The sequence below is a fragment of the Rhinolophus sinicus genome, linkage group LG03 (genome assembly GCF_036562045.2).
Source record: "Rhinolophus sinicus isolate RSC01 linkage group LG03, ASM3656204v1, whole genome shotgun sequence".
NCBI classification, from domain to species: domain Eukaryota; kingdom Metazoa; phylum Chordata; class Mammalia; order Chiroptera; family Rhinolophidae; genus Rhinolophus; species Rhinolophus sinicus.
Window position 1 is genome coordinate 150,632,769 of NC_133753.1, and position 20,902 is coordinate 150,653,670.

Below are 20,902 nucleotides of genomic sequence, written 5' to 3' on the forward strand. Positions count from 1 at the left end.
CTCCAGAGTGGATAACGTCAGCCACTCTGTTTTTCTTATAAAGTCAAATTTGCCCCAAATTTCATATGGCATTCTACTCAATTAATGGAGGTACCATTGAAGACACATCCTTTAACTCTCCCCCAGAGATCTCATCTACCATTTTGTTTCCAGAAAGGTGTCCCATCCTTTTGGAATGAAGACTAAGTCGTAGAGCTCCAAAAAATAAGTCACGGATAGTTCCCTGAAGAAGTCATCCTCTCAAAAAATGTACACTAGAATGCAATAACAAGCTTTGAAGTAAAATATGTCACAAAAGAATAATCATAGAATGTCAAGGTAAAAGAAAACTTAGAGACCACAGTCCCACCAATTTTAGTGCAGAGAGGTTAAGTAGCTTGCAAAATGTCCCTTAGGAACAAAAGCAGATTGTCCTAACTTCCATGGTAACATACTTGCTTCCTTACTTCAGACCATTTTCTCTACTCAGCATAAAGGGATCATGAGGGTTAAAAGCCTGACATTTCTGACAGTGGTATAAATGACTGCATTGATTCTTGAGTTGATAGAGGGGCTGTGAAAAAGATGAAAGTGTTCAACTTCATAGAATTAGCTTTCTATGAAATAAGGAATCCAACATTTATATAACTAATCAGGAATTATATATTCATCCATTCAGGCATTTATTCATTCATTTCCTAAAGTATTCACTCATTGCAAGATATCTACTGAGCCAAAATTTGTGTTAAATCTTAGGTATCTTTAGCACTTTCAATCAATATTTGTCTTTCGGCCTGGTTTTCAGCTTTTGTTAACAAGCCTAGTGTATGGGATTCAGTACATTCCATTATAAAATAAACTTTAGATTAAATATGTTTGGGAATCATAATAAGGCCATTAATTATAGCACAGTTTGTAGCTTCCATCCATTAATCCAAAGTAAAAAGGATATCACTTAGGAGTATTTCCTTTGTTGCTCAGGGATCCTGCATCCTGCTTCCCTGTCAGGATCCATCAGTTAGTGTTGTTTGTTCAAACACTTCAATCTACCTTCTGCTCTAAATAATTCAACTTCAATGGCCAGGGCTCTACTAGCTCTAAGATGTCTAAAATGATTTTGTTCAGCATTTATTTCTGCACCACATGAAAACATTATTTTCTGATGGTAATAAGGGAGGAGGTTACTCAGAAAACAAAGCACAGTATCACAGTGCCAATATTCCTAATTTATTTATTCATGTTTGTATTTATGAATGGAAATTTTTTCCATGCTACAAAGTTTTGTTAAAAACAAGTTGTTGCAATTCAATAAATAATAACTACAACTATTATCTATTGTAAACAGAATAATAATCAGAAAATAAATAAGCAGATGCAACTACTTTGGTATATACGTTCAATTGTTTTCTGTTATAAAACTGATATGAATGCCACCATTTTTATTTCTTTGTAGCATTTTCCCTTGAGATACATTTTTTTAGTTACACATTGCTTTACATTTGTCTTTCTAGTTCAGGTTTGTAGCATACCAAAGGATTACAGAAAACTTGTTTTTTTTTTCCCAAAGAGGGGCTTATTTTCTACCATGTGGTCATTTATATATTACAAATGAAAAAGAAGCAAGGTACAAAAACAAATGTGTGTGTGAGAGAGACAGACAGAGAGAGAGAGAAAAAGAGAGAGAAAGAGATGGACTCAAGGCTGTGAATACTGACTGGTATGAAAGGCTATTAACTAGCTGGTTATCAAAATAATATATAATAGCCATTTAAAAACTCACTTAGCTAACAGCATGTAAATCACTGGATTGGTTATTCAAAGAGCAGGCAAACAGAATTCCTGGATGCTGTTTCCATTTGGGTTTTCCAGTTCGTATGGTTCCAATTGGCGGTACTCAAAAGTTACACGATTTATGTGTTTTCCGCTGGAAACCATGCGCACCACCGTGTTGTCACAGCCAATTTTCATTTGAGCTATAATTCATGGAAAAAGTGAAAGTTTCCCAGTGGTTAGAAACTACATAGTCAAACTATTTGTGTTGACAAGATCATTTAAATACAAAGAAAGCGAAGGAATGTATCACGTACTCATGTACTTAAACTAGGCATCAGCTATCAGGTGAAACACTTTTTTTCATTTTTATTATAACATATAATTAATTATAGAATAGTGAAACTGAATTCAGCCTTGTTTCTCAAGTCAAGAACACTGTTAGCCAAATAAATATGGCTGCATAGAGACAAGAAGATGTCTCCTTGCACTTTTCATGTTCTATCTGCAAGACTTTGGTAAAGGTAATAGTCTGTCCACACTACACCTTTACTTGAGTTCAGTGTTCTCAGTGGGGGCAGTACTGTCCTCTAGAGACAGGCTGGAAATGTGCAGGGGCAGTTTGTGGTTGTCCTGTCTGGGCGTGCATTTAGTAGGCAGGGCTAGAGGATAGAGTGTACTGCTGGACATTTATGTGGACCCCCCCAAATCACCTGTTTATTATTTTCTGAGTCTAGGTAATCATTCTATTTTACATATAAATAAAAAATCATTTGCGTAGCTTAGATATATTACACTGAATATATTCGTTTTTGTTTTATTATCCTGTACATTTTCTGTCTCATTTTTTTTCTGTGTTTCGTATGTGGAATGGCTTTTGATAACCTTACTTCTCTTAAATCCAGTCTTATTCATTATTTGTATAAGCATCTGGTAATGTTTATGTATTTTCTAGTACAGATGTGCCTGAGCAGTTATATACTGAAACTCATATTATTTTTATTAAAAATTACTTTTATTTTATTCTTCCAGCCTTAAGCTGGTTCCTAAGGCAAGATTTATCAGCCCTACAATAATCCTTTCTCCTTTTTTAATTTCTCAATCTCTTTTCCTTCCCACTTTGTTTCCATAAAGCCTTAATTCTGAGAAACACAGGCTTTGTTGTATAGCTGGTACTTCACAAACATGTGTGTCTGGATTTAAATTCAGTAAAACAGCCAGATAGAGTTATCAATTGAGGTAAAAGTCAATTTGGAGACATAATAAATATAAACTTGATAATTACTTTAATATAAGCACCAAGGAGTCTATATTATGCTTCTATGAGGAGATCCAAATTTAATTTTCCTTAAATGACTTGGAAGGTCATTCTTTTTCTGATTTCACTCTGAACTTTAATCTACATAACATGCCCTATTGCCTTCCCGCACATTGTTTATTTATTCTTTGACATAATTCCTAATAAAATCCAATTTAAAGGGCAGGGTCCCTAATAGTTCTTCATTGTCTGAACAACTTAGAAGGAGCTCATGGAAACATGGTGAATGAAAGAAAAAAAAGTCTAAAATGAACCAATGAGTCATAGAATTCAAGCCTTCAGATTTTTTTAAGACTAGTTTCAATTACCCAGATAATTTAGGCAAAAGAGGTTTTTGTTGCACTTAGTCTTACCCTTTTACCTAATTCAAGTCATATAATTCAAGCACCAAAATCACTCTGGCTTCAAATATCTAAATTTGAAGACACGAGCGTTCTTTAGTCCTTAATCTAATCTTCCCCAGCTCAAATGCACCTCCTCACAGGTGTCCATTAGCATGCAAGGATCCAGTGCCTCAAAGAACGCATGCAAAGGGCAAGAGAAGCCATATGCACTGACCATTTAAACCAGGGCTCAAGTGTAAATTAGCATAAAATAATTTCTGAGTTTTCAGTAGTGAGTTTTTAGAAACCTCTTGTCTTTACCTTGATTGGAAAGCTTGCCCTGGGCCCAGTCCTGCCCTAAATCTCATCTGGAACTCTTGTTATGCGTACGTATCTGGGGGACAGTGGACTATATATTGAGTCTTAGTGTTTACCTGTGTATATTCTATTTCAGAGATGTTTTGTTTACTAAGGTGCCAGCATTAGCTCAGAGAGAAAAAAATCCTGGTGGGCAAATCTAGTTTTAATTAAAACAGGCAAAAGCTTATCAAAAGGATGTCTGATTTGCAGCTTCATTACCTAGTTGGCTAGTGATTTATGGTTATAAGAGAGGAAGGGGGCTATGATAAAAATTGCTGTTAAAGACTGTTGTTCTTCCTCTCCTGTTTCACTTTTGTCTATTTAAGGATAATCCTGATTCCTGCATCTGAAGTACAGATATGGGAGTGATGTTTATGGAAGTGGTTTATGTAATCCTCTGCCTCCCCAATTGGACTACGTTAATTAATCTGGTCAAGAGGTCAGCGGTTCCCACCTCCCCTGAGCACACTTGAGCATAATCAAATGGAAAATCTCCACTGATCCCTAACAAAGACGATCTGGTTCCATTTGGCATGCTGTGCACTAAACTGGTTTTTGGTTTCTTGTATTTACCAGTGATCACTTTAAGATTTCAGAATTTACTTCTGTTTTTGCAGTGGTCTTTCAGAGGCTGGTTTTGCTGCTAGAAGTTAGAGACATCCAGCAGTTCTGAGAATTTCTAATAAGGCACATCACTTTTTAATTTATTTACTATGAGTACCACATACATATATATGAGTACCACATACAGATATACACATGTAAGGAAAAGTTTAGATAGTACTTCATCATTACAGTATTGCTAATTGATGATACATCTACTCCTGGAACCATAGTTTTCAGTTAATAAACAAACTCTTTAGCATCTAGCGGATGAAAGCAAGAACCTTCAAGGAGGTAGAAAGAACACAGAACAAAAAAGAACTACTTAGGGCCAACCTTAAACACGCCTCCTTGTAACTTTACAGGTTTCTCTCCCAATGTCAGACATTTTGGTAATGCATTCTTGATACTGTACATGTAAAATCCTCATGCTGGCTCAATGTGCAAAATTGAAGGGTTTTTTTTTGTTTGTTTGTTTTTTGGTGGAAGTTGCCTTCCCATGTATAAAACATGTGAGGTGTTTTACTTAAGGATGTACTGTTGATAGGCACATCAATAGTAATCACAGAAACATCTCACCAGGGCCATGAAAAGGGTAGCAGAGATCAGCTAAAGGCATCATCTTGGAAGGGTCCAGTCCAGTTCCTCCCAGCAGCTCCACAAAGTCTCCTTTTGCCCCGCATCCTGCTGAGGGTTTCTGAGAGAATCAAGTAACAGGGAAAGACATATTTAAACCAACTATTGAAGACAAACCATTGGACCAATGGCAAGCTGGTGAATTCATTCATTCAGTCAGCCTCTGATTTCCTGGCAGTGCCATTTAATTCAACATCCAGGACTCCAGAAATTAAAAGACATTTAAAAAGAAAACAATCATAAGAATTGCTTTTCTAAATCAGTTGAGTAATCATTTTTTTAAATGGGTGTGCTTTTTTTTTATATAAGCTCCAGGACTGGAATGATGAAATGGGAATCTGTAAACTCCACATATGATATATGAAAACTGAATCTGAAAATGCTTTGCTTTTTTAAATCATTTGGACATACATTCTGAATTATTTGAATTTCTTGATGCATGCAGTCAGAGTTTTTTTTATAAACAGGGCTTTCACATCAGTTTTTCCTTCCACTCATTTTATTTCCTCTTCTTTATAAGGGACTTTTCCTGCTATTGGCACAATCCTTATCATTTCTGCTGATAAGGATTTAGATTAGGTACAAGAATATTAAAGAAAGAAGAGAACCCTAATTTGAGTCCCAAGTTAGAGTTACCATCGTCTTTCTCCTTCCAACTAAATCAAATTTATGTCAAGCTGCTCAAAACAAGAATCTAGTTTCAGACTTTGTGTGATCCGCTGTACCCACCTTTTTCTGCAGCCCTTCATCCTTTCCACACTGTCTCACCTACAGCAATTCCTGTGTTTCTCTTTCCCACACAAACAAAGCAGCCCCTCCCAGTCCCAAATGTTGCCCTTTGGGCCACCCATCTTCTGTGATCCGGGCTGCTTTCCTATGCATGCCACGTGTGTTGCCACTCAGGGCCCATGCTGACAAAGGTCTTGTGCTTGGTTTAATGCTCTACTGTCACTGTCTCGAAATCCTTAATAATTTTAAAATAAGGACCCCACATTTTTATTTTGTACTGTTCCCCACAAATGGTATAGCTGGTTTTACCTGTGATCCTCTTCTTCATTAAGGCATATTCTTCAAGACACCTAGTGGAGTGTGTCAGGGCGCTCAGAAGTTAATCAGATAAACCCTGATACATAAGGACCCAGATCTAAAATAATGTTAAACGTGCACATAAACACACACTCACAAACATTTAGAAAACATTGAAATGCAACTAGAACTAAACAGTAAACTAGAAAATAGTATAACAGTAACTGCCTAATGAAAGTAGGCAAGTGGGGGAGGGGCACACATTTTTAAAGCACCTACTATGTGCTGGGTTCTATGCATAGTGCTTTACACATAATTTCATCAGATAATGAAATAGAGGGTTAGTTAGCCCCACTCTGCACAGGACTTATGTTCTTGTATGAAGAGTTGAATAAGCCATTTAGGGGTGAAGAAAAAACTCAATTGCCTTTCCTTTGAGTAGAGGATGTCTGAGGGCAGCATGTCTTAAAACCAGACTTTGCACTTGGTTCTATAGGTTCCAAATTTCAGAAGCAGGTGGTGAAGGGGAAAAGGCAGGCTCAGGAGACAGAAATGGGAAATAAAAGAGATAGGAAGAAGTAGAAGCTAAAGTGAGGGGAGCAAAACAAAGAAGCAAGGAAGCTGGATGCACCTATTCCTTGGCGTTCAATGACATTTCTCATTTCTTCCCCAAACTCTAAGCTATTCTTATAATCAATGGCAGAAACTGAGTTGTCTAGGGACCTCTCTGGGGTTCAACAGAGGAGCCTTATATTTCATTGTTGAGGTTCTACCTTCCTGGACTAAGCCATTATCATGTCTTGTCTAGACTATGACAATGGCCTCCCAGGCGCGTGCCTCGTACTACCACTCGGGCCCCTGTGATCCAGTTATCATGTGGAAGCCTTTAGGTAAACCTCGTTCTCCCCCCATAGACTTTGTTAATTAATTTGTCATGACATCAGCAATTCCCAACTACTCTTACCCCAGCTGATCATAATCAAATGGATTATATCACTTTCCTGCCTGAATCCTTTTAGTGGTTTTCTGCTGCACTTAGAATAAACTCAAACTCCTTAATATGACCCGCTGGGCTCTCCACACCCTGCCCCTGCCCAGCTCACTGACACTGCCTCATATAACTCCCCCGCTACCTTGCCTTCTTTCCATTTCTGGATCCCAGAAAGCCCATTTCTGTCTCTGAGCCTCTACACTAGTGTTCCTTCTGTTTCCAGGCTTTTCCTGTGGCTGCTGACTCGCTCGTATCTATCACCCAAGTCTCACTTTAAATACCTCTTTCTCAGAAGGTTTCTTTCCTGACCATATTATCTCAAGGATCTCCCTGCTCCTCCTTCTGCTCCCTTGTCCCCAGTCAATGTTTATGACACCACTCTGCTTCATTTTCTGTAGGGCACTCACCACTAGTTGAAGTACATTACACTTTTGCTTGTCTCATCCCACTAGAATGCAAGTTCTACATGAGCAGGATCTGTTTTGTTCATTGCTAATTTCCAGCACCTATAATAGTGCCTTACACATGGTAAGCAATCAAAAAATATTTTATATAGGAACAGATGCCTAGAACGCTGCAGACTCTAACATTTTTAAAGGCAGAAACACCAAGATTACTCCTCATAGTCAAGAATAACTAAAGTATCGAGCTCTCAATTTGCTATCACAGTTGCTATCTTCTATACTACACATCAGGAATGGCATACATACAATCTCAAGCCAGTAACGCTATGCCAGAGACATCCACTTATCCTGGTCTTTATCAAAGAATAATTCTTCTCCTAAGGTTCAACCAAAAAAACAAACAAAAAAAACAAACAACACTGCTCATGAATTTAGTGCTTAAAGGAAATTAGACATACTACTTTTCTCACTCCTCGTCCTATTTATTTGGTTTCCCCAAAATCTGGCTGTCTTTGATGCCAGAAAATACATGAGCTATCTTAACATATACATAGGAGAAAGTCAAAGGAAATGAGGATGACTCAGGGGGAAGAAACTATCAGGGTAAGTAAATGTGGTCAAGCTCAGCATTTAATTTTAAGATCCATTCAGAAGTTCATGGGAAAACAAGTTGATAAAGAGTCTCAGCTAATATTTTGTTGCAAAATGTATTGAATTAAATGTAATGCCAAAAAACTCTTCAAAACTTTACTGTATTTTTCAACATAAAAATCCAATTTCCTATTTTATGCTACTCTTAGCATTTCTTCATAACACAGTCAATGAGAGACTTCCTTCATGTCAAAAAATGTTCCAATAATCAGGAAAGCAGCTGTGTAGATGACTCACACTAGTTTCTGCTAGGAGAGATTTTGTACTGCTAGGCAAGTACAAGAGAATTCAATTGTAATTATATGCCACAAGTCTACCAATGAAAGCACTTCTTACATCACAAGAAAAGTATTCAAGTAGACACAAGGGATACCTAAGAATGAAACTTGCAGCATAATGCAAACAGAAAACGGGTTTAGTCAAAGTAGCGAGGGCACACACATCTGAGACTTAATAGTCAAACAGAAGGCTATATACTACTGCAATTCGTGAAGGTCCACATTTACGCTGTACGATTACTTTTGCTCTGATAAAATTGGGGCCTTAATAAATGATTTGGAAGCAACTCACCTTTAACTGCAGGCCATTTAAGTGTCCCAAGGTGAGATCAGATATTTGGATTACCACAGGATAAATGATGGAGAAGCTGCAGTTTCGATGCTGATGTGGAACTACCAGGGTGAACCTTCCATTTGGGGTCTGGGACATGACATTGCAGGCTTTATAGAGAAACAAAATCACATTTTCACTATTTGGTATGCTGGGTTTTCATAGAAATGTACCCTATCCTTATTCCAGGCTTCTGGGCCTGTGGCCCAGAAGACGGTACATATCACAAAGGCAACTTGGAGACAGGAGAAGTTAGGGAATAAAAATCACCAGTGATGTATAGACATTGTCAGGATGCCCTGGGCTGTGAGGGGCTCCTAGTCTTTATCTCCGGGGGTTTGGGGGGGCTGCTTTGTTTATAACAATCACAGATGTAAATGAATAACCAACCAAACAATATGAGCTGCTAAAAGTTCTAGGAACACTTAAGTTAACTAGGGTCCAAGTTCAAGCTGGGAGTTTGGAAGAATCAAGGCTTTAAAGCTAAGGCCAGAACTCAAACCTTGTCTATCTGAAGCTTTCATTCAATGACTTTAGAGCCATAATGTTACTTTCTAAATGATAAAATAAATAAATAATAAAAGAGTCACAAAATAGGCTGAGAAAAACTAGAAAGCAGGCTTCCATCTGGTAAATATTTGTTGGGTGTTAAGTGGTCTAAGTTGACTAAAAGATAAATTTTAATGTTTAATTTACTGCCAAGAATTTCTGAATTTTTTTGTTTTGTGTCTCAAGTCTAGACTTAAATTGATTCTTCCAGCTATGAAACTGGAAGCATCAGAGTTTGCTTTTTTTTGGTCAATTATGGGATAAAAATTTGCAATTGATCAAAACAGCTCAGAACTACCTCTTGCCTCCTTCCTATAATTTTAATTACACTTAATTTCAAAAAGAACTGAAATTCCTTGATGACTCTAAAAGGTTTCTGATTTATAACCAAACAAAATATAGGAGAAACATTTCATGTTGTCCTCTAGGGTTATACTGCTCCAGCTCTCAGAAACAGCCTTTTTGGGGAGCTTCTTTAAAAACAAACAAACAAAAATCCAGAAGATTGGTCAATGCATTGTTCTTTGGCAGATTAGGCCACATTCTCTGATCATATGAAATGTTAATATCAATACTATTATATGCAACCAAAAATAAGTGATACTTTCTTTTCCTGATTTAATTTTTTTTTCTTTTAATTGGGGAAAAATATAAGCCGATGAATGACTCATTTTGGTTAAGATAATGTATCTTAGGCCTGGGTTATTCAGCTTTTTAGCACCTATGGACAGATCCATCAGAAATGAACTAAATTAGAGTGGGAGGGCTCAGAATCAGAAGGTGACATTGAGGTCCTCTGGTCCAACCCTCTGCCCAGGGCATGAAATCTGTCCACCAAATCCCAGATATGCAGTCTTTCAGCCTTTGCCTAAATACCTCTAAGACTGCAACTTCATATCTGCTCCTTCAAGCTTATCCCAGATCAGTGGAATGACTTGGAAGGATTAAAGTTTGTCACTGAATGCATTGTAGTGCCTTAAGAGATCAGAATAAGACTTGGAAGAAAAAATAGAATTCTATTCACCATAAATTAGTATCCTATCTAGCCTGGGAAATAAATTTAAAACTATGATTTGATTTTCATAACAATAGATAGAATATATCCCTTAGGTCACTTCTAATTACAAAAGAATTTCCATTCAAATCATTTCTCACTTCAAATTTCTTGTCTGTGCAATGGTACTACTTTTGAAAAGCAGATTAGATAGCCCTCCCCCCACCACCACCACCACAAGTCCTATCTCTGGCCTGAAAAGGCAGGGATCCCACTTACGAAAGAGGTTGGGGTTCGTGGTTATGGTTATCGTGAATCCATTTCCTGGTTCATGGACCCGGAAGAAGATCATGGCCACATTCTGGGAGGATCTGATGCTCCTTCTGCTAAGACCACTCTCACAGAAATCTATATACCGCTCAGCTGTGGGGAGAGGATGATCCTGGGAACTGGGGAACTTTTCCCCCTTGAGAATCCAACCATCAAATACCTTCCAACAAAAAAATACAGACATAGATGATCACGGCCATCAACTCCTGAAGTCACAGGTGTGTTGAAAGGGGAGCTGGGGGGAAGTTACCCAGCAACGAACCTTCAGTCATAAATGAAAAATTGACAGCCTACTTGCTTTCCATTTGTATATATTTTGACTGTGAGGGTTGTTTACAAATGAAATTATTAATTAGTTATTGCTTTTAAAAAAAATAAGCCTTAAAGTTGCTAAAGTAAGTAAACTTTATTTTATAATTTCAGCCACCTTGGTAAATGAAACTACAGACAATATACATTTTTATCTTGGTCGTATTTTCCACACATCCCACCTTCAGAAGAATTAATTCCACAGAAGCCTAATTTGGCTTTCAACTTGTCTCTTTCTTCTCCTCATTGAAATATGAACAAAATATCTCAAAAATAGACAACAAAAGAAAAAATTGAAACAGCAACTTTACCTACCTGCCAATGGTTATATGCATCTATTTTTCCCCCATATTTTTTTTTTTTACTCATCAAAATTTCAAGAACTACATCAACACTCAGGCAACAATGGCTGATATGCTGCTTAGGACTTTTTCCTTCACTTGCTAAAGTTTGCAGTTGGAAAAAAGGTCAGAGTCTATTGAATTTACTCTTAAAATCACCACAGGTCACCAATTTAATGAGTCCAACCCGGTTCACATTAGCAAAATCACAAGCTACAAATTACTTCACCAGACCAGCCCTCTTGTAACGCATTTGACAGGTTCCAAAATAATTCCACTTGGAGGTTTTAATTGTGATCTTTTTCACTGAACCATAGAACTCCAGCCATCCGCAGCTGACTTGTTAGACTTAGGGAGAATGGCTGGGAGAGGAGATGTTGTGAGGCTGGGGTCGTGTACTCCCCTCCCATCTGTCTCAGATTAGATTCTATCTCAGCATCCCCTCACAGCAGCCCGTGTCCTACTGCTCCAAAATCGGATCACCCAGGTATTGGAGACAGCCACTGCGAGCCTGGAACAGCTCCACAGAAAGAGACACCCCCAGGAGCCAGACCCGCTCAGATGGCAGACTTGTGGGGCGAGTCTTCTAACCAGCATCCGCCGGTACTGGACCCGAGCGCTCGCGCTAGTTTGTATCATTTTCATCTGCCACCAGAACGTAACACCAGTAACACGACGTTTAGTGGCGCTAGTTCAAGTCTTTATAAGGGTCTGGCCCCAAAAGCGAACAGAGGGGATTACAAACTACTGCAGTGTCCGAGGCAGGGGACCTTCGGGGGAAGGTCTAGGGGTGGGGGGTTGGGGGTGGGGGGTGGGAAGGTCTAGAGGTTGGGGGTGGGGGAAGTTCCTGTAGCATGGGGGGGTCCGGAACGCTCCTCTCTCACTTGGGTACCAGCAGAACGTCGAATTAAGAGTATCAATGGCTCCCCAAGAGTATCAATGGCTGCCCAAGCTCGGCAGCCCCCCCGCTAGATGTAGCACCCTGGCTCATCCCCCCTCCCGTGCCCCGAGGTTGGGGCTGCTCCGTGGGGACTCCTCACCTTCAGGAAGTCCCCACCCTGACAGTCGATGGAGACCAGGTCGTAGTGGATGGTGATGAACTCCTCCGGCTCGCCGATGAAGAAGACGGCGCAGTGCAGCTGTGGCCGGTCAGCGGTGAAGGTGAACTGGCCCTGGAGGCTCAGCATGTCCAGGCACCCTGAAGGAGGGCAGTGGGGTCAGGGGTCCCGGGCATGCCCCGGGCAGCCCCTCTCCGCGAGCCCCATTTCCGAATCTGCAGCACCCAGCGCCCAACTCCCAGCCTCCGCTGCCCGCGGCTCCCGAACCCCGGGGTGCATCACCCCATCTCGCTCCACGGCTCCTCCTCAGGATGGACCCTCAGCGATCGGAATTATGCCCCCGCTGGTCCTGGCCAGCCCGTTCCCGAGGTGCCATGGAGCCTCCTGCCCTGGGCACGGAGTCCCAACCTCCCCACCTCCCGGCTGCTGACCGACAGAACCCGGCAGTGCGGACTCACGCAGAGCGCGGCGGTACAACTGTTCCTCCGCCAGCTCCCGCTTCAGGTTGGAGCTGAAGAGCAGGAAAGGGTCGTGGTCCGCGGCTTCCCGCAGCTGGCAAGGAAAATGGGTCAGTCCGGAAAAGTTCAAGGGGTGGGAAAGGGGACCAGGAGCCGGGCGCTCTCCCTGCCCCGCAGCAAAGAGAATAAAGTGATGGTTTCCCTTCCATCAGACAAGAGTATCCCCAGGGACCAGAGGGAAGGAGGAAGAGGCAGGGAGGAAGACCAGTCTGGGGGGGGGGGGGGGAGCAAGGGAAAGACCCGCGCAAAAGACAGGGAAGAAAGAGCTAACCCCAACAAAGGTGACAGCCCAGACAGCCTGTGCGCCCCCCAAAACTGGACACACACATCGGGAGGTGTGATGGGTCAGTTCGGGGATTGCTCACCTCTAGGTACCGGCTCTCCCCTCTTAGAGCCACCAGAAAGATCAGAATGAAGTGACATTGAAGTTTGAAGGAAAGAGACATGCTGGCCATGCCTCTCTGCTGCTGGTGTGCTCTGCTCCCAAGGTCTCAGGCTTTGCTGCCACACCTTCGCCCAAGCTGAGAGCTGGAAGCTGCTAGGGTCCCTTGGCTGGTTCTCTTTTATAGAGCAGTGAGGAGGGAAGGCTCACTGCCCCTTAACTGATTTGAGCTCAGTAACCATGGGTTACCCTGTCTCAGTAACAAAGTGCGTGGTGATGACGAGGGTCCAGCTCTTAGACCCAAATCTTCAGAGTGGTCGAGCATTATTCACTAAGAATGATTTCAGGCTCTTAAAACTTAGTGAACTAAAGTGTGGGAGAAAGAATGAGGCCGGGATAGAGAATAACAAAGGGCATTTTACTTGACCTGCCAAGTGCTGAATTATCCTTTCCCTCGGATATTCAGGGGATTTTTGGTTTTGCAAAGCAAAGTGATAATGTTACACACATGCATAAAATACCCAAACACATAATAACCTTATCATGCAACCTTGTCACGTAATCTTGGATGGACTTGGATGGAAATTGTCAGAGAATATAGTATTCATGCAATTGCTCGTGACTCTCAGTAAGAAACTTGAGGCATTTTCAGCTCCAAAGAGAAGAACAGAAGCCAAAATCTGATTTTGCAGAATATTGCAGTAATGTAATTCAAGCTTTCTTTCTGTTCCTCAGTCTTTGCTTTATCCTGGTCCAGTTTCTTGTAAGGAATTCCTTAATGGAAAGCTAATCTGGAATCTGTGGACTTCTGGACTTCAGCTGAGCGCTGTCACTTAGCCTGAATGTATACACGATGGACATACTCTTGGGCCAGCTACCTAAGGCCATGACCTTAGCATCCATCTGAACCACTGAGCGATGAAGTCATTCCATTTTACACCTTCAAATACCTAGACTACTTTAATCTTCTGATAGAAAGCACTGTCCAGAAGCTTTATTATAGCTCCTCATCAGCAAATTTACAAGGCTAAACAAATGACCTAGAGATCCAGAAATTAGTTAACTATAAGCTTATCTTTGCTGATTAGACAGGAAGAGAATTGCTTCTCCTTTATGTCCGAAATTGTGGGAAATATGGGGACACTCCACTTTCTGCTTTCCCACCCCCTTTCCAGTCTATGGGTTAAGCAAGGCAATTATTAGGTTGGTGCAAAAGTAATTGCTGTTTTTGCAATTTTTTTAACCTTTTAAACCACAATTACTTTTGCACCAACCTAACACAAATCCTAAAAACTTCATGTTGTTTTTACCTCTTCCTGACAGAAAACATGGCACTATCATAGCTTTCATTGTTATTAAAATTATTACAAATAATGAGACCATAATACAGGGTTGTAACTCAAGGAAATGGTTATATTTTTAGTTTATAAATACTCAAAATTAAGCAATAATTTCCCTAGCGGTGTCAGAACTTGATCATATTTAAGACAATTCTGATCGCCAAAGGTGCTCCCTCTTAGTTGTTTAAACAGGAGGCCTTCCTACCATGTCCAACTTTGTAAACAGTCCTCAGACCACAGACAGCAGGAGAGGAAAGGTCCCATAAAGTTCATGAACACTGGCCACCACGTCCTTCTCCCCATCCTGGAACTGTTTAGATGTCTGAACTTTAGAGAGGGTATAAAGAAACCTAAGAGGAATACAAGAGGAGAAAAATAAATGGGTGAATGCCAAATTACTTGGCCTCAAACACTTCAGGCCTGCTTCAGGTCTGTCTCCCACCAGTTTGTGCCCAGGGGAGGCTCAGGCATACTCATCCTGAATGCCACAGCCCTGGTCTTCTTTCTCATCAACCTAGTCGTGGCCGGGGCTTGCTCCCAGAATGAGCCCAGCACTCATCTTAGAGACCCCTGCTTCTCCCACTTGGGAGGTCGAGCTTTATTAGCACCTCCACAGAGATACTCTTCTCCAGTCTGCTCTCTCTCTCTCTCTCTCTCTCTCTCTCTCTCTCTCTCACACACACACACACACACACACACAGATGGACACAAGGACACAGGGGCACACGGATACACAGACAACAATAATGTCCCTAACATTGATTCATGATGCTCCCTCCTCAGGAACTGCACACAGGAAGGCCAAACATTTTAGTTTCTCTGTATTTTGGAGACAATCTGATGATAACACTCCCTGAGCAGTATTTTATAGTTTAAGAATAGCAGTATTCTGTTAGGCAGGGTTAAGATTTTGTTAGGTAGGATGAAGACATTTTTCTTTCACAAAGCCCCACAGCTAATTGTCACCTGTGCTAAGTCTGAAAGTGGAGGTGGCCACCAATAGAGATCCATCTTAAATTCATAAACATGGCGGGAGGGGGGGCGGATTTTTAAGTTGTGCTGAGACTGAAGAGACGTACACAGACAACTTCTAAGTAGCATGCAGAGGGACTTTGTATTCAGCCACATGGCCTATGATGGGATTGTGACAGCCAAATGCAAGCTTATGGAGTCTGCCACAGTTTATGCACTGAGGTGCCAGAAGCAGCAAAGGGAAACACCATAATCCCAAATCTCTTTCTATTCTAGGGTCAGGCCTAAAACGCCCTTAAGTATTCCCTGTCTGTAATTGTAAGCTTTTTCTCTCTTTAATGACTTCCAAAAGAACACTACCAATTCATGCTTTAGAAGACATTCCTTTTTCCTTTACTGACTGATACGTTGAAATGTTGGGAAATGAGACGTGATTGAGTTCTTTAAGAAATAGAGATGACTGAATAAAATGCACTGTAGTTAGCCAACAACTCATTTTCAATTGTTTTCATAAATAAATTTGGCTACTTTTAATGCAACCATTTTTAAGAGATACGGTTTATTTTTTGGATGTGTTTGTGATGAAGAAGGAAGAAACTAAATATGTTTGGGGAAACCACAGGATAAGCCAGCCTTTGAATGAAACCCTGAGATGTCAGTGATTTTCAACCCAAATCCATTATCTTCTTTTGCCATAGTTAAGACCACCAACATTAGGTCTTTTGGGGGGTGGCCAGTGACTGATACCAAGTTTGTCTCAGGTTGCCTTCACCCCACATTTGCAGTCTTTCTGGCTACAAACCAGCTAACAACAATTCCTAAGCTTTACATGCTACAACTTAACAAATAAAAACACCCTGAGCCAATGTTCTCATAATCCCTAGTCCACAAAACTTTGTGGGAAAAGGCTCAGAGACCAGGGGATAGGATCCTGTCATATCATGCCTGTCCCCAGAACAGCCTTTGGATGTTGAAAGGAGAAGTAATTTCCAGAAAAAGGGATGCTGGATTCACAAAATAATGGGTATCTTCAAAAGACTGGAAAAGAAAAAGAAAAACCCTGGTTCAGTGACCTCTTCAGTCTTAACTTTTCTCACCTGTAAAATGTGATGTACACTGGAAATTATTATAGGAATTAAATATTATATATGCCCCACATAGAGGACAGCCTTGAATGGTAGCTATTATTAAATTACACCCATCATGTTATGTCTTTACTACTAGAGCTTTCTTTCTAACGATAATTTTATAAGAGTGCATACATAGAATATGTTTTGCATGTAATTATTAAATTTAAATGTATAACTTCCTATTAGAACATTAAGAAACTTCAAAAGCCATAGTTAAAAAAAGAGAAAACTAAGTTGAAATACAATTACAAAACTGTATTTCAAAAGACTAGCTAGGAATGGACCCTATTAAAGATTATGCATTATAATGGATAGTGGCTTAGCTGCATCAGAGAGAAAAGCTGAGATGTAGGGAGCAGTGGAATTGAGAGGACTAAGGAAAGGGAAAAGTTGAAGTTACAAAGCAGAAACAGAAGATGATTAGGTACAGCCCAAAGAGAACAGTATTTTGATTCCATAACAAGGATTGTTGAAAGACATCATCCGTTAAGACTTTCGGACACTGGGAATAAGAAAGCAATGATTTGGTAAGAAGGCTTCCAAAAAAGTGATGGGAGGAAATAAGAGAGATTAAAAGACCTGCCCAGATTATCACAATAAGTCAGAAACAAACTCTAGACTAAAAAGATCCCTCTATGACCCAGCAATTCCATTCTTGGGTATCTATCCAGAGAAATCCAAAATGCTAATTTGAAAAAACTTTGTTTATTGCAGCACTATACACAATAGCCATAATTTGGAAACAACTGAAATGCCCATCGGTAGATGACTAGATTAAGAAACTGAGGTACATTTATACAATGGAGTATTATGCAGCCATAAAGAAGAATGAAATCTTGCCATTTGCAATGATATAGATGGACCTAGAGAACATTATGTTAAGTGAAATAAGTCAGACGGAGAAAGATAAATACCATATGATCTCATTTATATGTGGAATCTAAAGAAAAGAATAAACAAGCAAAGTAAACAGGAATAGTCTCAGAGATATAGAAGAAAAACTTATAGTTGCTAGAAGGGAGAGGGGTGGGGATGAAGAAGGGGAAGGGATGAGACAGCATAAATTTGTAACTGCAATATTGCGATGGGGATATGAAAGACAGTTGGGGAATATAATTAATGATGTTGTAAAGATTTGGTAGGGTGTCAGATGGGCATATGTCTTGTTAGGGAGACCACTTCATGGACGGTGCAGATGCCTGACCACTGTGCTGTACACCTGAAGCTGAAGCTGAATAATATTGTATGTCAACTATAATTTTATATATATAGGCACAGGAGATGGAGTACAGCATAGGGATTAGAGTCAATGGAATTGTAATAGATATATACAATGTCAGAGGGGCAACTGATTGGGAGAAGGGGGTTATCACTTTGTGAGGGGTGAAATGTCTAATTATTGCATTGTTTTGTACACCTGAAACTAATAAAAAAAATAAAATAGAGTAAAAATAAATAAAAAGATCCCTCTATATCCAGCCAGATAATCAGTCCTTCTTCAAAGACAACAGCCCTGGAAATTAACCTAAAAAATTACATTTTAGGTTTTAAAAATTACTAGCCTAGCAGCAAAAAGTGAGATGGCAGTGGCCAAAGCAAGATGCTGGCAGATCAATAACTGCAAAGGAGACCGGGGATCGGTCATGTTTGTGCAATGGTGTTCTTGACTTTGGAGTGACATTGTTATCTCAACTCCCTTCAGGCTTACTCTAAAATATGCCATGACTAATATCTAGCCAGTAAATCATAACGAAATGCCATTTAATAATCCCTCACTGCCTGCATCAAAGGGAAAAGTACAGCCAGGCCCAGAGCCGTTGGTGTGTTTGTCATTGGGCAGTGGTGACGCGCATCAGTACATAACATCAGCCTCTTCTCTGACGGAAGAGAAATGCAGTGTAGTCTCATTTCTTAGCGCCTTAGAATAGCTCTCACGGAGAAAAGTCTGTCAATTGTGTGGAGTGACACGAGAAGCTCTAAATAAGGAAAGCAGAGGGGAAAACCGTAGCGAGGCAGTGGTTAGCTATCTGTGGTGCCTTCTTAGCTCACTTTTGTGGGACCCCTGCCAGCAGCCAGCCTGCTTTTCCCTCTGTTAGTCCTCCCTTCCTCCCTCCCTCCCTCCCTTACTCCTCTCCTCCTTTCCTTCCTTCCTTCCACAAACTCTGAGCAACAGATTTAGCTATTCTATACTCATAGTATTAATATTTTATATATACATATGAATAACCGTTACCATGCTTTATTATAACTTTGAATATGGCTGTCTTCAGCCCTAAAGGTAAACGCCTAGAAGTCTGGGCCTGCAGCTCATCCATCTCTGTCCTCAGCATCTAGCACACACATACACCTGGCACATCTGGGTGGTACCTAAAAGCAAACTGAACAGAGGGGCTTCTGCTCCTCTCAGTTATAAATTAGAGAATTGTTACCACTAAAATGTTAGTTGACAACATCCAGCGAGGTGGCACCAGCCAGGTATTGGGAGTCAAATGGTAAAACTTGACAAAAGGGAAGAGAGGAGGTGCTGAAACAGCTCCTGGAGTCAACTCTAAGGAGTTGACCACAACCAGAGTGGGGTGGGGTGCGAGGAAGGGGAGAGGGAGCTGGAGGGACAGGGCTGGGACTCAGGTGGGGCAATTAGGGCACTTGCCTGGGGCACAAAAGCTCACTCATTACGATAAATAATATTATAATGCAATATATTATAAAAGGAGATTAATGCAAAAAAGTCCATGAAGAACAAAATGTCAGAGTTTGAGATAAAGACACCATTGGTCTTAGTGACTTTCCCTTTTGCCTCGGGCTCTATTCTGGCACAACACAGCACTATGGAGGTAACACCCTGTGGGAGTAATCAAGAATTCTAGGGGTTTCATTCCGGTTTCCACGCATGTTAACTGCAGAGTGAAAAACAAAAGGGCTCTGGCTTAGGTGTCCCAAGCCCTGGGTCACTGACTTGGGCAAGTCATTCACGTCATATGTAAGGTGAGGGAGGTGAATGTAACTGTCAAGATCGCAGCAGGAAACAGAGCTCTCAAGTGGATCATTTGCAGAGAGTTTAATAAAAAGACTATATAACGGTGTGGGCAGCATGCAGGGAAACCACAAGGCAGGATGCAGTGTCCTATGACTAATAACAGAGGGGAGATGTCCCCCAGCCTCCTGGGCCACAGGACAGGGAGAGAAGGGGTCACTGGAAGCCGTCCAGCCCTAGGGGTCTTTAAGGTCCTGAGGTCAGTTTAATACTTGTTTGCAAATTTTTTGACACTCTTCCCACAAAAAGATGGAGTCTGGTTCCTTTTCCCTAGAATATGGCCCAATTTAGAAACATGTTTCTAATAAGTTGGCAAAGTGACACTGATTTCTGAGGCTAAGTTAGAAAAAGGCAATATGCCTTCAGCATGGAGTTGTCTCTCTCCTGGGACACATGCCTTTGGTGTCCTGAGCTACCATGTAATCAGCCCAGTGACCATGAAGCCACCATGCTTGAGAAACTACATAGAGATAGAGGAGATGCCTGGGAGCCCCAGCTCTTTCAGTCCCCAGACATTTTTATCTGAGCACGAGACATGTGAGTGAAGAGGTCTTTGAGGTGATCCCAGTTCCCAGCCACCAGCTGACTACAACAGCATGAATGACCCCAAGTCAGAACCACCCCTCTGAGTATTTTTCTCCAATACCCAAGGAACCATGAGAGATAATGAATGTTGTTCTAAATCACTCAGTTTTGGAGTGATGCATTATATAGGAATAGATAATCAATATGAGCCTGTCTTAGTCTATTCAGGCTGTTCTACTAGAATGCCACAGATAGGGTGGCTTATGAATAACAGAAATTTATTTCTCACAGTTCTGGAAGCTGAAAGTCCAAGATCAAGGTGTTAACAGATTCAGCGTCTGGTGAGGACCCACTTCCGGGTTCATAGGCAACTGTCTTCTTCTTCTGTCCACACATGGTGGAAGGGGCAAGGGAGCTCTCTGGGGCCTCTATTATAAGGGCACTAATCCCATTCATGGGGACTCCACCCTCATGACCTAATCACCTCCCAAAGGCCCCCCATCCAAACACCATCGCATTGGGGATTAGGTTTCAACATAAGAAGTTTGGAAAGACACATTCAGTCTACAGCAAGTCCTTTCCATTTCTAACCTACATTCTCTAGGGCGTTGACTTGAGGTCTCCAGGTGCCCCAGCTGTGTGATAGCCTTTGTCTGTGAAGCCCCTGAGCTGAATCATCATCTTCAAGGCATGCCCTTGTGCCTAGAACAGCTATTTCTAGACTGATTCGACATCTGTAAAACCAGGTGG

At 40.9% G+C, this 20,902-nt stretch overlaps 1 protein-coding gene across 2 annotated transcripts; it reads right to left on the minus strand.

Annotated features, from left to right (window-relative positions):
• Positions 1-1,190: 1,190 nt before the first annotated feature.
• Positions 1,191-13,581, minus strand: CRHBP (corticotropin releasing hormone binding protein). Of its 2 annotated transcripts, XM_019728151.2 has the most exons (7): positions 13,135-13,581; positions 12,710-12,803; positions 12,234-12,391; positions 10,493-10,703; positions 8,632-8,780; positions 4,933-5,050; positions 1,191-1,952 (listed from the first exon to the last, which is right to left on the minus strand). In XM_019728151.2, the coding sequence occupies exons 1-7, from the start codon at positions 13,222-13,224 to the stop codon at positions 1,795-1,797; spliced, it is 978 nt and encodes a 325-aa protein (XP_019583710.2). In that variant the 5' UTR covers positions 13,225-13,581; the 3' UTR covers positions 1,191-1,794. The 2 variants fall into 2 exon arrangements, with proteins under 2 accessions (XP_019583710.2, XP_074184912.1); XM_074328811.1 differs by lacking the exons at positions 12,710-12,803; positions 13,135-13,581 and adding an exon at positions 12,534-12,682.
• Positions 13,582-20,902: the final 7,321 nt, after the last annotated feature.

Excerpts from the sequence above, each read along its gene's own strand:
- CRHBP (XM_019728151.2), bottom strand. The coding sequence starts at position 13,224 with ATGGCCAGCATGTCTCTTTCCTTCAAACTTCAATGTCACTTCATTCTG. Across the intron at positions 12,392-12,709 it reads GTTGTACCGCCGCGCTCTGC|GGTGCCTGGACATGCTGAGC; the intron begins GTGAGTCCGCAC and ends GCCCTCCTTCAG. Across the intron at positions 1,953-4,932 it reads CTACCCTTTTCATGGCCCTG|CTCAAATGAAAATTGGCTGT; the intron begins GTGAGATGTTTC and ends CATGAATTATAG.